Source organism: Salvia hispanica, chromosome 3 (assembly GCF_029641045.1).
Source record: "Salvia hispanica isolate PSC_SH4W2 chromosome 3, Shi_PSC_v1, whole genome shotgun sequence".
Taxonomy (NCBI): Eukaryota; Viridiplantae; Streptophyta; class Magnoliopsida; order Lamiales; family Lamiaceae; genus Salvia; species Salvia hispanica.
The window spans coordinates 36235131-36247308 of record NC_142694.1 but is presented as its reverse complement, the minus strand read 5'-3'; the positions used below and the strand labels follow the sequence as shown (position 1 = coordinate 36247308).

Here is a 12178-nt window from a genome sequence, read left to right as displayed (position 1 = left end):
TGCCTAAACAAGGGTATAGTGAGTAAAATCATTCCAAATGGAAAAGGATATATGAAAATGCCTAAACAAGTTTGATCAAGTGAGAATAAAGCAAGGAAAAAACAAAAAGTATCAACAGCTGATAAGCTGAATAACATGAAAATGATTCTTCAATGGGCGTATTAAAATAAAAAAAAACACATGATTCAGAAAGAATAAATTAATAGGAGTACTACCTAACTACTCCTAATATACAAGTACAGTAAGCTAATAATGAGATAATTTAAACAATTTTTCATCAAATTTAAATAATCACCAGCAAAAAAGCTTGAAACCAGAATCAATGGCGGCAGCTTCAAACTCAACGATTGATCCAAACAGCGGCTTCTCTCCCCAAACCAAAATCTTCCACAGCCTCCGCCCCTCCATCTCCATCCCCCCTTCCCCTCTCCCGCGCTACATCTTCTCCCTCCTCTCCTCCTCCCCCTCCCCCGCCGCCGCCCTCATCGACGCCGCCACCTCCCGCCGCATCCCCCTTTCGCACCTCCCCCTCCTCGTCGAATCCCTAGCCTCCAATCTCCGTCTCAAATTTAACATCCGCAAAAACGACGTCGCATTCATCCTCTCCACCAACTCAATCCACATTCCCCTCCTCCACCTCTCCCTCCTCTCCCTCGGCGCCATCGTCTCCCCTTCCAACCCCCTCTCCTCCGACTCCGACATCTCCCACCAGATCCGCCTCACCAGACCGTCAATCGCCTTCGCCACCTCCGCCTCCGCCGCTAGGGTTCCGCCGCTGCGCGAGGGGACGGTGCTGCTCGACTCTCCGGAGTTCGAAGCCCTATTTCTCCCCTCCGCCGCGAAATTCGACCCGCCGGAGGTGTTCCCCGACGACACGGCGGCGATTCTCTACTCCTCCGGCACCACGGGGAGGGTGAAGGGGGTCGAATTGACGCATCGCAACCTGATCGCCGTGATCGCCGGCGCGCGCGCGATTCGCGCGCCTAGGGCTTCGCCTCCGGTCACGCTGTGCGTGGTGCCGTTCTTCCACGTGTACGGATTCACGATGTGCCTCAGGGAGGTGGCGCTGGGCGGGAGCCTCGTGGTGGCGGCGGCGGAGAGCCGGCGAGGGAGGAGATTGGATCTGGAGACGGTTTTTGGAGCGGTGGAGGAGTTCGGCGTGACGCATCTGGCGGTGGCGCCGCCGGTGGTGGTGGCGATGGTGAAGAGTGCGGTGGTGGAGAAGTACGAATTGAGGTCGTTAGAGGTGGTGATGAGCGGCGGAGCTCCGGTGGCGAGTGCAGTTATTGAGAGGTTTAAGGCCAAGTTTTCCAATATATCACTCATTCAGGTTCGTAACCATAAATTTTTGCACGTCCGCATGGTGCGAACTGTTTAATGATTATAATTCTGATTAATCTCCCAATTAACTCTTTGATTATATCTTAATTATAACTACTTATTGATAATAAGTGTCCGCAAAAATGTGTGATTACAAAAGGTTCAAGGTGTAATCTACTTCGGATTCATCAATCTTCAATATTACACGATTCTGTTCTATATTTAGAATGTACTCCTACTATAGTACTACAAATTTTGGCGCCATCATATTTTACTGTTAATTTGACGTTACTATAGTCTTATAGTCCTGTCATCTGAGATTTAAAATTACCTTTTGATTTGAGTTTCACTTTTATGGACTACTTTTCTGACCCTCAAAATAGAGATTTTGGGATTACACGAGTTTTAATGCAAAATTTTGTAAAATGAGAGAGGGAAAGAAAGAACGAAAAAAAGTTGAAATAGTGCTAGTAAATAGTACTCCCTCCGTCCCATATAAGTTGTCCCACTTTAACCGGGCACGGATTTTAAGAAATATAATGAAAATTGAATTGAAAAAGTTAGTGGAATGTGAGTCCTACTTTTACATATTAGTTTTATAATAAAATGTGAGTAAGAATGTGTTAGTTGAATATGAAGTCCACTACCAAAACTAGTAAAAAGTGAGATGGGACAGATTATATGGGACGAAGGGAGTAAAACCTAAGACTATTAATAGTGTAATGTTCAAACACTTTCTGAAAATAGAAGTGAACTAATTTCGTGGGATGGACCAAAATGGCAAGAAGAGTGTAGTTTATAATAAAATACTATAAGTGGTTGCTTTGTGTGAGGTTCACTTGCTAAAAATGGGAAAAAAGTAAATGAGACTTTTAATCTCGGACGTACTAAAAATGCCAAAAATGTGGCACTTTTTTTTTGCGAACAAAAGCAGTAACATATTAATGGTGATTGCAGGCCTATGGGCTTACAGAAACAAGTGCAGGAGTCGCTCGACCATCAGGAGGCTTTGAAAGTGAAGTGAAAGGTTCCAACGGCCGTCTCGTCTCTAACTGCCAGGCCAGAATAATTGATCCTCTCACCGGCGACAGTTTGCCGCCTCTTAGGTCAGGGGAGCTCTGGATAAGAGGCCCCATAGTCATGAAAGGCACCTTCCATATCTCTCTGTCTCTCCTCACTTTATGTAGTTGAAGTAAGATTTCTCAGGATCAAGAATCCATTGGCTTGCTGCAGGGTATGTGGGCGATAAAGAAGCAACTGCGGCAACGGTTGATTCAGATGGATGGCTGAGAACTGGTGATATTTGCTTTTTCGACGAAAATGGACTCCTGTTCTATGTTGAGAGATTGAAGGATTTGATTAAATACAATGGCTACCAGGTTATATCTGCATCTTAAATTATTCGATTAGTCACATTCATATTTCAAAATTCTTTTGCTCATCATATAATGGCTAATGTAACAAGCAGGTTGCTCCAGCAGAACTGGAAGATCTGCTGCTTTCACATCCAGCCATTGTTGATGCAGCTGTGATCCCGTAAGCAAACGAACACGAACTGATCTTCCTATGTGAAGAGTATTGGCTTCTTTTGTTTCACCAAAATACACTTTGCAGGTATCCTGATGAGGATGCAGGCCAAATACCTGCAGCCTTCGTGGTTAGAGAGCCGGGAAGCACGATAAATGAGTCGTTGATCATGGATTTTGTAGCACAAAAGGTAAGTGAAAACAGTCATCCACACTTTTTACAATAACCATTTGTCGATTTGATTTCTCACTGGAGTGTGTTTTGATTCTAGGTGGCGCCGTATAAAAAAATTAGACGCGTCTTCTTCACAGATACTATACCAAAGAACGCCGCAGGAAAAATCTTGAGAAAGGAATTAGTGAAGCTAGCAACACATGTAGCTTCAAAGTTGTAATATTGGAAACCATTGTCTCGGTTGAAATGCATTCTATTATTGTAACATTCACAACGATGCAATACATTGAGTTCATAATCTATGCACAGAGAGCATTTGATGTTTAAATGATGAGTGAAGGAATAGCAGCCAAGGAATATATATTCCTTGATTGATAAAGCTGAATGCATAACCATGTTTTATCTACTATTCTGATAGATGCAGAAATAGACACTCTCTAACAATGACTACAGGCTTTCCCTAGAGCACAAAGGGTGACCACGAAGTCAGATGGAGATGCTGTTGGGAATACCACGACCAGTAACGCCAGGAGGTGAAGTCGGTAGAAGCAATTCATACGGAGGAACGCCAGCACCAGTTCTGTTTGTCAGTTCTATGTTCTTGTTCCGTAGATTGATGATCCGTTCTACCTCTTCTAACGCCACAGAGAAATTTTCGAAAAACTTTTGAACCAGAGGATCATTAGAGGAAAGCCTATGAATCTGATCCAACTGATGCAGATACTCTTCATCTGGAGAATGTGTTGATAGGCTGTCTTGGACAGCCATAACCTTTGTTGCCTGGAGTTGCGTGGGCAACGAGGTCAAGAATGTGTATTCCGGGTTGTGAAGGAAATTCTCATACTCATGGTCACCTGGTTGAGGGATTAGTTTCCTCATGAGAGTTGGGCGGTTAGGTACGTATCCCCCAAACGGATACTGCCCGAAGTTAATAGCTGCGTGCTGACCAGAAGCAGTCCAAATCATGGTTGTAAGTATGCTTGATAAGTCGTCTTGTGTATTGAGGTTAGGCCACCACGTTTCGTTTCTCTTGTCATGATGCCCCACGTTCTTTATCTCGTCCCACCAGGCCTGAAGCTCCACATCAGATGAGATCGAATTTGGCTCAGAGTAATAGTGCTCGACGTAAGATTCCACCAATTCCTGTATCGCAGCCCATATGAGAAGCGCGTCTGCAGCATATGGATAATCTTCTATAAGAAGTTTTACACCACCAGGCGCGGTGGGATCCTCAACCGCCATCCCCCTGCAGACGAAATGTGCTCTAATCAGGAAAGGTGTCTGAATGAGTTCATGGTTTTTGGAGAAAATTTCTACCTGTGAAGTAAATCCGCAGGTAATGCTTCCCTGTCAAACCGCCACAAGCTCTCATAGGCAGCCGAGCTTATCTCCATGGCGTACTTTCCAGGGCTGAAACAAGCCTCTATGACTCCACCTCCGTTTATCAAACTTTGCCTTGCAAGAGCATTGATTTCCATGGTGTAGCGCATATGCGGGTGCAGTAGTTTGTAGATCGGGTGCATTGCACTTAGCTGCCTATTTGTCGCGATTATATAAGGTTCCGTGCAGGCATGAGTCCTCAACCTGAAAAGGAATTCATTATCTTGTCTTGATATATATGCTGACATGTTATATCAACAAAATGAAGTGCAGTCCTACCAGTGGTTCACGAGCTGGTGAGCGCCCGCGTCATTGGAGCAAACGTGAGCTTTCGCCAGCTTCCAGATCCAGCTAGTGGTGGCACCGTGACCATGAGTGTATATTTTCTTGTTCCTCTTAGATGAAGACGTTGGTGGGAGTGATAGCTCGATGACAATTGGCCTGAGGATGCCATCATCGAAAAAGAACACGGTTCTGGAAGCATAAGCTTTTCTATCAGGCAACTCATTCATCTTCTCAATGAACGGTAACAGCAAGTCATGATAGTCAATTATAAACAGCTTCTTCTTTTCTATTGCCTGTGAATGCATCATGAGACATTGTCAGTTTCCTTGTTATGATTTGGTTATGATTAATCCTTTTTGTGACTTACATCTTCAACACTGATTCCGTTGAGCTCTCTGGCGATGATTTCCTTCGTGATTGCAGATTCCGGAGGGCCGTATATTTCAGGATCAAGTTTGCTTAAAATGGGAAGCTCCTGAAATCAAAATGCAGTGAGTCTCCATTTATAGCCATTGACAATATATCCTATCTCAAGTTCTCAACCAACAACGATACCTTTAGTAGCTCGATATTAACAGGATTCACCCCGGCTAAAGTCTGACGGGCGAACTCATTATCCCTTAGCCATGAAAACCTGTCACCTGAGAGAAAAAAGGGTATATCTATCAAGATTAAGCAAACAAATTAAGCAAGCGTGTAGCTGTGGAGACTCGGTGCTTACGCCTAATAATGGCTGGTATTTCGTATTTCAGCAGATTGTCACCAACATTCAACACTTGATCCATCAGATTGGCAAGGAGGTGAGTCTTTTTGGCTCCTTTTGGCAGCAGAATATCATCGTTATACAGATCATCTATGTCGGAGAAGTTTGTGAATGGGATGTCCGAATCAGCCAACGTGGAAACGATCAATGGTATCAGGTTGTGGAGCACAGCCTTCAGCCTTCCAGCTGAAAATGTGCTCTGCTTAACCTCCTCAAACGTCTCATCACGAGGAACATACACCGGATCAGGCTTCTCGATTCGACTCTCTGTATCGGGATCTGATGAAAAGGTCTCAGGCATAAGCTGGAGAGGTCAATGATACTGATAGATATCAAAAACAGGCAAACAACACATACCTGTTAAAGAGGGACGTCTACCAGTCCGACAACGCCTAGGATACGGCCTCTCCTCACCACCCAGAACCGGCCTGGCTAGCTCCTCATCCTTATCAGGACTACCCAAATCATTGTACACAGCATAATCGTATATCCTCTCGTGCAGCTTCCTCACTCCTTTTCCATTGCCACGAACTCTCAACAGCTCCTCGTTCCGGATATTCTTCAGCCCGGGTGGCGTCTCAGACGGAAGGTAAGCCTGTGCCACCATGCCACCACAAAGAGTTACTATAAGTCAAATCTCCTAAACAACAATGACAAGTCAAGCTGCATACCTGATTCTTGAATATGATTCGACTCTCAGGATTGTCGTTTCTCGAATGAATCCATGTATCGGCCGCGAAGAATATAGGCTCTTTGAATCCATGAACCACAATCTCCATCAAGAACACCTCTTTCTCATGGAAATTCGTCACAACAACCGCTCCCGGCTGCCCAAAATCACTCGGCACCACCATGTCAGCTCCATACTCCACCACATAAGGATTGTCTGACAATCTTGGCAACCATCCCCTCACAAAAGTCTCATCACTCTTGCCTAAGAAGACCATTTGTGTTGGAACAAAAAAAGTCAACAGAGCTGCATTTAACAAGAAAAGAAAGAGAGGAGGAATCATCAAGAACTATATATACCAAGATGAGCTTCTTGGCTGATGAGTTGAAGAGAGATCCCTCTCCCAATCCCATTGAGGAAAGAATCCCACTGATCCTCAATCTTCTCAAGCAGCCTCTCCTTCATCTTCTTCCTAATTCTGATCACTGCTCTCACACTCACACCTCCACTTTTTGCAGATGACACATCACTCTCCACAGCCTTCTCTGCTGCCTTTTCCACTCCTGTTTTGCTGTCTCCACTGCTGATGACAGCCCTTATCACCGGCCTCCGTAGCACGGGCAGGGTGGAGGGCTTCCCGGCCAGCCTGAGCTGGTGCGCGGACGCGGGGAAGGGCTCCCTCGGCCGGAGAGTGGTGGGGCTGGCCTGAGCTGTAAGCATCTTTCAAGAATGGTGAAAATGTGAGGAGCATGGTGAGTAATTATATTGCAAACATGGGCATGTTTAATATATTGCCATTTATTGAAGAAAGTAAACTATTGTTTTCATTAGTCATATTTTATTTGTTTGAGTTTGGGAGTCATTTTTTATTTCAATTTGGTGGGATTGTGTGGTTATGGAAAGGTTGCAGCTAGATTAGATACCGACAAACATTAATTACTTGAGAGTACGATGTTAACATTCATATATACAATTGCTTTGATTACTTGGATCAAATTTGAATTTGTAAAATTAGAAATTTCACTAATAAATTTTGAACATGGGTGTATTTTTATATATATATATATATATATATATATATATATATATATATATATATATATTTTTGTAATTTATGATGTGAAGATATAGATACCGTTTTATGATGGAATAGTGCGTATAACAAGAAAGAAAAGATGAGAAAGGGATTTGACAAATACTAATGCTAAATTTTTGGCTCATAAAGTTAATTCAATAAATGGCACCATTTTTATTTAGCAAAATTTTCAACTATATGAAATTCATTTTATTCATATTTCCAACTAAATTTAGGGATGAAATAAGGGGATTAAATATATTTTAATAGCTATGCAAATATCTTTTTTTTTAATCTTTAAACCAAGAATATTTATCGTTGGATTAGTTGTCTCTTGTCTGGGTCAGTTGTTACAGTTAACCATAGAATTAAGTTTGTTCTTTATATCTAAAGACAGAGATTGAATTCTTAACCATTTAACGCAATATAAATTGTTGAACAAATCTCATGCTACTCGACAATACTGAATGAAAGAAAATATCTCATTCATTTCAACATTTGGTACATAGCGCACTAACGCGATAAAGTCTAATTAGTAGTATGGATAGATGGCTTCAACGACTTTTCAAAGCTCACACTAATGCAACATTGCATCACCCCCACAAACTTCTAATAGTATATAAATATAATAATATTTCATAATTTCAAGTTTCACGTGTTACACTAATTAATCACAGGTCGTGACAATTAGAAGATTTTAGGTTTGCTGTAGCTACTTTTCTCCATCTCTTTTATAATATGTTTCCAAAGTATAAATAAATCAAATGACAAGAGTTGAACTTTAACAAATGGTGATATATTAATACTGACACAATATTACAATATCGAAAAATATAGTTATTTATTATCAACATGCATGATCTCACCCAACGGTGTTCAATCAGCTATATTTATTTTAAATCGCATAATGCCAAGATCTGAAGTTGAAGATAACTCTATCGGTTTTAACTAATAAGGTTATCGCAATTTCTAGTTAATCATGAAATAATCGTTGTCTATAGAGTATCAATTTTCGCAGAAAATAAAAATAGATTTGATTTTTTTATAGTACTCGCCGTCCCCCATTAGGAGTAGCACTTTGACCGGACACGGGTTTTAAGAAATGTAAAGAAAAGTTGGTTGAAAAAGTTAGTGGAATGTGAGACCCACTTTTTTATATTGGTTTTATAATAAAACGTGAGTGAAATGAGTTAGTGGAATGTGAGACCTACTTACCATTTATGGTAAAAATGAAGTGCTACTCTTAATTGAGGACGAACTAAAATGGAAATTAGTAACTCTTATTCGGAAACGGAGGGAGTATGAGAAAAGCACTCAAACCAATGATGGCTCTAAAACCCAAAAATAACATTGCCGACACCATATCACAAGAAAATAAATACCAAGAGCAAGAGCAAAAGCAAAATCACAAATCTCTATTTTATTTTATCGATTATTGTTTGGAGCTTATATATGAACTTTGGAAAAAAATATATATATAATACACTAAAATGAAAGCAATTAGTCGGCCTCAATTGTTTTAAAGCATTTACTATATTGTTGATTATTATAATATAAAGCGCAAATTGCCAAAAAGTTTAGTCAAATTCTGTCTTCTAATTTTAAAAATAATCCAGAAAAATCATAAAATTTTAATTTTATTCTTAAAAAATTCTGGTCGTCAAACGATTTTATTTTCTTTATAAATTGATAACATTAAAATTCTGGTCGTCAAACAATTTTATTTTCTTTATAAATTGATAACATTGACTAATTCATCGGCGATGACGTCCACGCACAATTTTTCCATTAACATATCACCTACCTTTTTCACCATAGGATCATTGAAATAATTCCAAACTTCATAATTTTTATATTTTCTTTTCAAAATCACACGGTAGATCAGAATTGAACAAAACTTTTTATTTTTTTTTAAAATTGCCCTAAATTGACATGTATCCATGGACCACTAAATACAATTTGAAGCAAATGAATGCGTGGACTGCAATCATATGGAGTACTTTATATGATAATATGTAGTAGTAAAATTTAGTATCCAAACCATCGTATAATATCAACGTGATGAGATTTGATGAATCAAATACCCTATACATGAAATGTACTAGATTTAAAACGAGGATATCAATGTAATATTATTGAAATTTATTATACGGTCTTGCCTATTTATAAATGTATTATTGAGATTAATTATACTGTCTCTTATCATAACTAAATAATCATTGATTATAGTTGGCAAAAATGGGTCCCAAGCTGCTGACAGTTCATTATAATGAAATAGAATAACGTATTTCACGATAAGATTCCACGACTATTAATTATCATTACATTAATTAATTAACTAACACAATGACAAAATATTAGATTTAGTAAATAAATAAATAAATACTATAAGCAATCTTATTGTAGTACTTATTTTTTTTTTATATTACATATACCTTGCTTGTTGGTACGAGCAATATCTCTATGTCTGTTCAATTATTAATACGTGAAATTTTTAAATAAAGCCGGTGATTTATATATCAGAAAAAGGGAGGCAATGAATATTGATTTGAAGATAACAAAATTCATTTTATAAAATAATGAATAGTAGGATATAAGATTTTCTTCTTAGTTATCATTTTCAATAGACTAACAGACCTTCCAAACACATAAAGTTATCATTTTATATTGGTTCATGTGAGGAAAGACAATATATGAAAACGTGCTATTTCTACAACTTAGTTAAAAATAATAAACTTAGGCTTTGATTTGATGTAATTTGTAAAATAATAATGTTTTACTGTTTTAAGTTATCAATATCAAACTAAATATATAAAATCAAATAAATAATGCAAAATTAGTATTAAACGATAGTAGTAGTGCTTACCGTTGATGTGATTTTTTAGATACTGAAATGCATTAAAAAATGATGTGGAAAAAGGCAGTCAAGTTGCACAAAATACATATGAATAGTCTCATAAAAGTGGTTGTATAGTCTACTATTGAAACATAAGTCTAATTAAAACGTTGGCCGCCAATAGTTTTGCATTGACATGAAGGTTAGAGTAAAGAGATACAAATAGGAGTATATCTCAATTTAGCATGATTTTGGCAGTTGAAACTCGAAAGCCAACCATAATATATGATATGTAGATTGTAGAATGTTTCAATAATTGCAATATTCTCCTTCCGTTCCAGTCAAGATAACATATTTTGTAGTCGTCACGAGATTTTAGAAGTTGTTGGTTAGTATATACAGTTGAAGAAAGAAAGAATAGGTGTAAATATGTAAATAATTCAAACTGTAACAATAAGTGATAGGTGTATTTGCAAATGCAGAATGAGTACAGCCAGGCCGCCATAAATATAGTATCGAGAATGAAAAAATAAACGCTTTCTTCACAGTTATACTTTTTTTTATTTTGGTCCATTCATAAAAAAAATTGCCCTTTTTTTATTTTTTCTTCCTCTCTCTATCCTATTTATCGACCTTTAACAAAAGGCATGCACAACCTATGCTTAGTGGTTTGCCGAAACCATATAGGCAAAATTCTCAAAAGGAGGCATATTGGACCAGACATCCACCATTAGAGCATCTCCAATGCCGGCTAGCCAATTCGCGTCGCTAGCCGGTCGGCTAGCCAAACTATTGCAGCAGGCCAGCCCGAAATCGGCGAAAAAAGTGGCGTGGCCTAGCCGATCGGGTGGCGCTGGCCGATGCGCTGGCCGCCATTGTGGCGTGCCGATCGGCCAGCGCTATTTTTTAATTTTTTTAAATTTATTTTTTAATTTTTGAAAAACTATATAAACGCGATTTTCTCTATCTCTAAATTTCTGTACAAGAGCAACATCTAGCGATGGACAACAACAACTAGCCCAATATAAAATTAAGACCTAAAATAGAAACATGTCATAGCGTCGACCCCCGTTCGGCTAGCGGCAAACTATAACGGATTCAAGGCATACTAACATTTTTTAATGTATTTTTTAATAAATTAGTGAGGAGTAGAGTGGCGCGGTGGCTCGGATTTTTTTTATTATGTAATTTTTTGATTTTTAGTTAATGTACTTTTTTTTATTTAAATAAAATTAACGAATTTTTCCCGTATATGTGTCGTAAATTTAATTCCGTATTTTGTGTTTTTTTTCTTTATTATGTAATTTTTTTTTTAATCTATGTACCTTTTTTTCAATGCAATTAATGAATTTTCCCGTATATGTCTCGTAAATTTAATTCTGTAATTTAATCATAATTTTAATTCCGTAAATGTAGTATTTTTTGAATTATTTTTATTGCGGCTGGCCTAAATCTGATGTGGCAGGTGGATTTTTAGTGTTGCTGACGTGGCAGGGAGAGAGAGTGGCTGGCCTATGGCTGACCTATTTGCATTGGAGATGCTCTTAGGCCCAAATTTTATCACATTATAAACGAAGGAAACACATTAGATGCTCTCGCGTGTTTAAGCATGGCGCGAGAGCCCGACGCGTCTCTTAGAAACACGCAAGAGGCTAAGGTCATCCACATCCCTATATCTTATCCATCTCTTAAACATCTCATCTCTTCATGGGTCTCACTATACTTTTCACCACATCTCTTAACTAAGACAACACTTGCATTCCTCCATCTCTTAACCATCTCATCCCTTAACTATTCATTCAATTTCATTTTTTATTTTTATTTCCAACAAATTCAATTAAATAAAAAGAAACTTTATTAAATAAAAGAAATTTACAATTTACTAAAAAAATAAAAAAGACATAATTTAAAATACTAGAAATTAAAAATTGCACACTTAAATTCAAAATCTCAAAACTCAAATCATAAAAAAAAAATGGAGGCAAAGAAGCAGAAGAATGAGTTCTCTAGTGACGATCATCTAGCGGTTGCCAAATTTTGCCCAAATATTCGACGCATTTGCTCAAATGGATCCATGAATGGATTAAATATGGGAGAAGAACAATGTTTTGAGATGAAGAATGTAGAGTGTTTAAGTGAGAATAGAGA

The 12178-nt window shown here is 38.5% G+C and overlaps 2 protein-coding genes across 2 annotated transcripts; one reads left to right on the top strand and one right to left on the bottom strand.

The window, feature by feature from the left end:
- Positions 1–229: 229 nt before the first annotated feature.
- On the top strand, positions 230–3349 carry LOC125213344 (4-coumarate--CoA ligase-like 9). Its single transcript, XM_048113834.2, has 6 exons — positions 230–1330; positions 2278–2467; positions 2554–2699; positions 2789–2856; positions 2935–3037; positions 3119–3349. The coding sequence occupies exons 1-6, from the start codon at positions 323–325 to the stop codon at positions 3239–3241; spliced, it is 1638 nt and encodes a 545-aa protein (XP_047969791.1). The 5' UTR covers positions 230–322; the 3' UTR covers positions 3242–3349.
- On the bottom strand, positions 3242–6927 carry LOC125213343 (lipoxygenase 6, chloroplastic-like). Its single transcript, XM_048113833.2, has 9 exons — positions 6479–6927; positions 6121–6383; positions 5807–6044; positions 5408–5728; positions 5242–5327; positions 5054–5161; positions 4681–4979; positions 4339–4605; positions 3242–4267 (listed from the first exon to the last, which is right to left on the bottom strand). Exons 1-9 carry the CDS (start codon positions 6837–6839, stop codon positions 3508–3510), a joined length of 2703 nt encoding a protein of 900 aa, XP_047969790.2. The 5' UTR covers positions 6840–6927; the 3' UTR covers positions 3242–3507.
- Positions 6928–12178: the final 5251 nt, after the last annotated feature.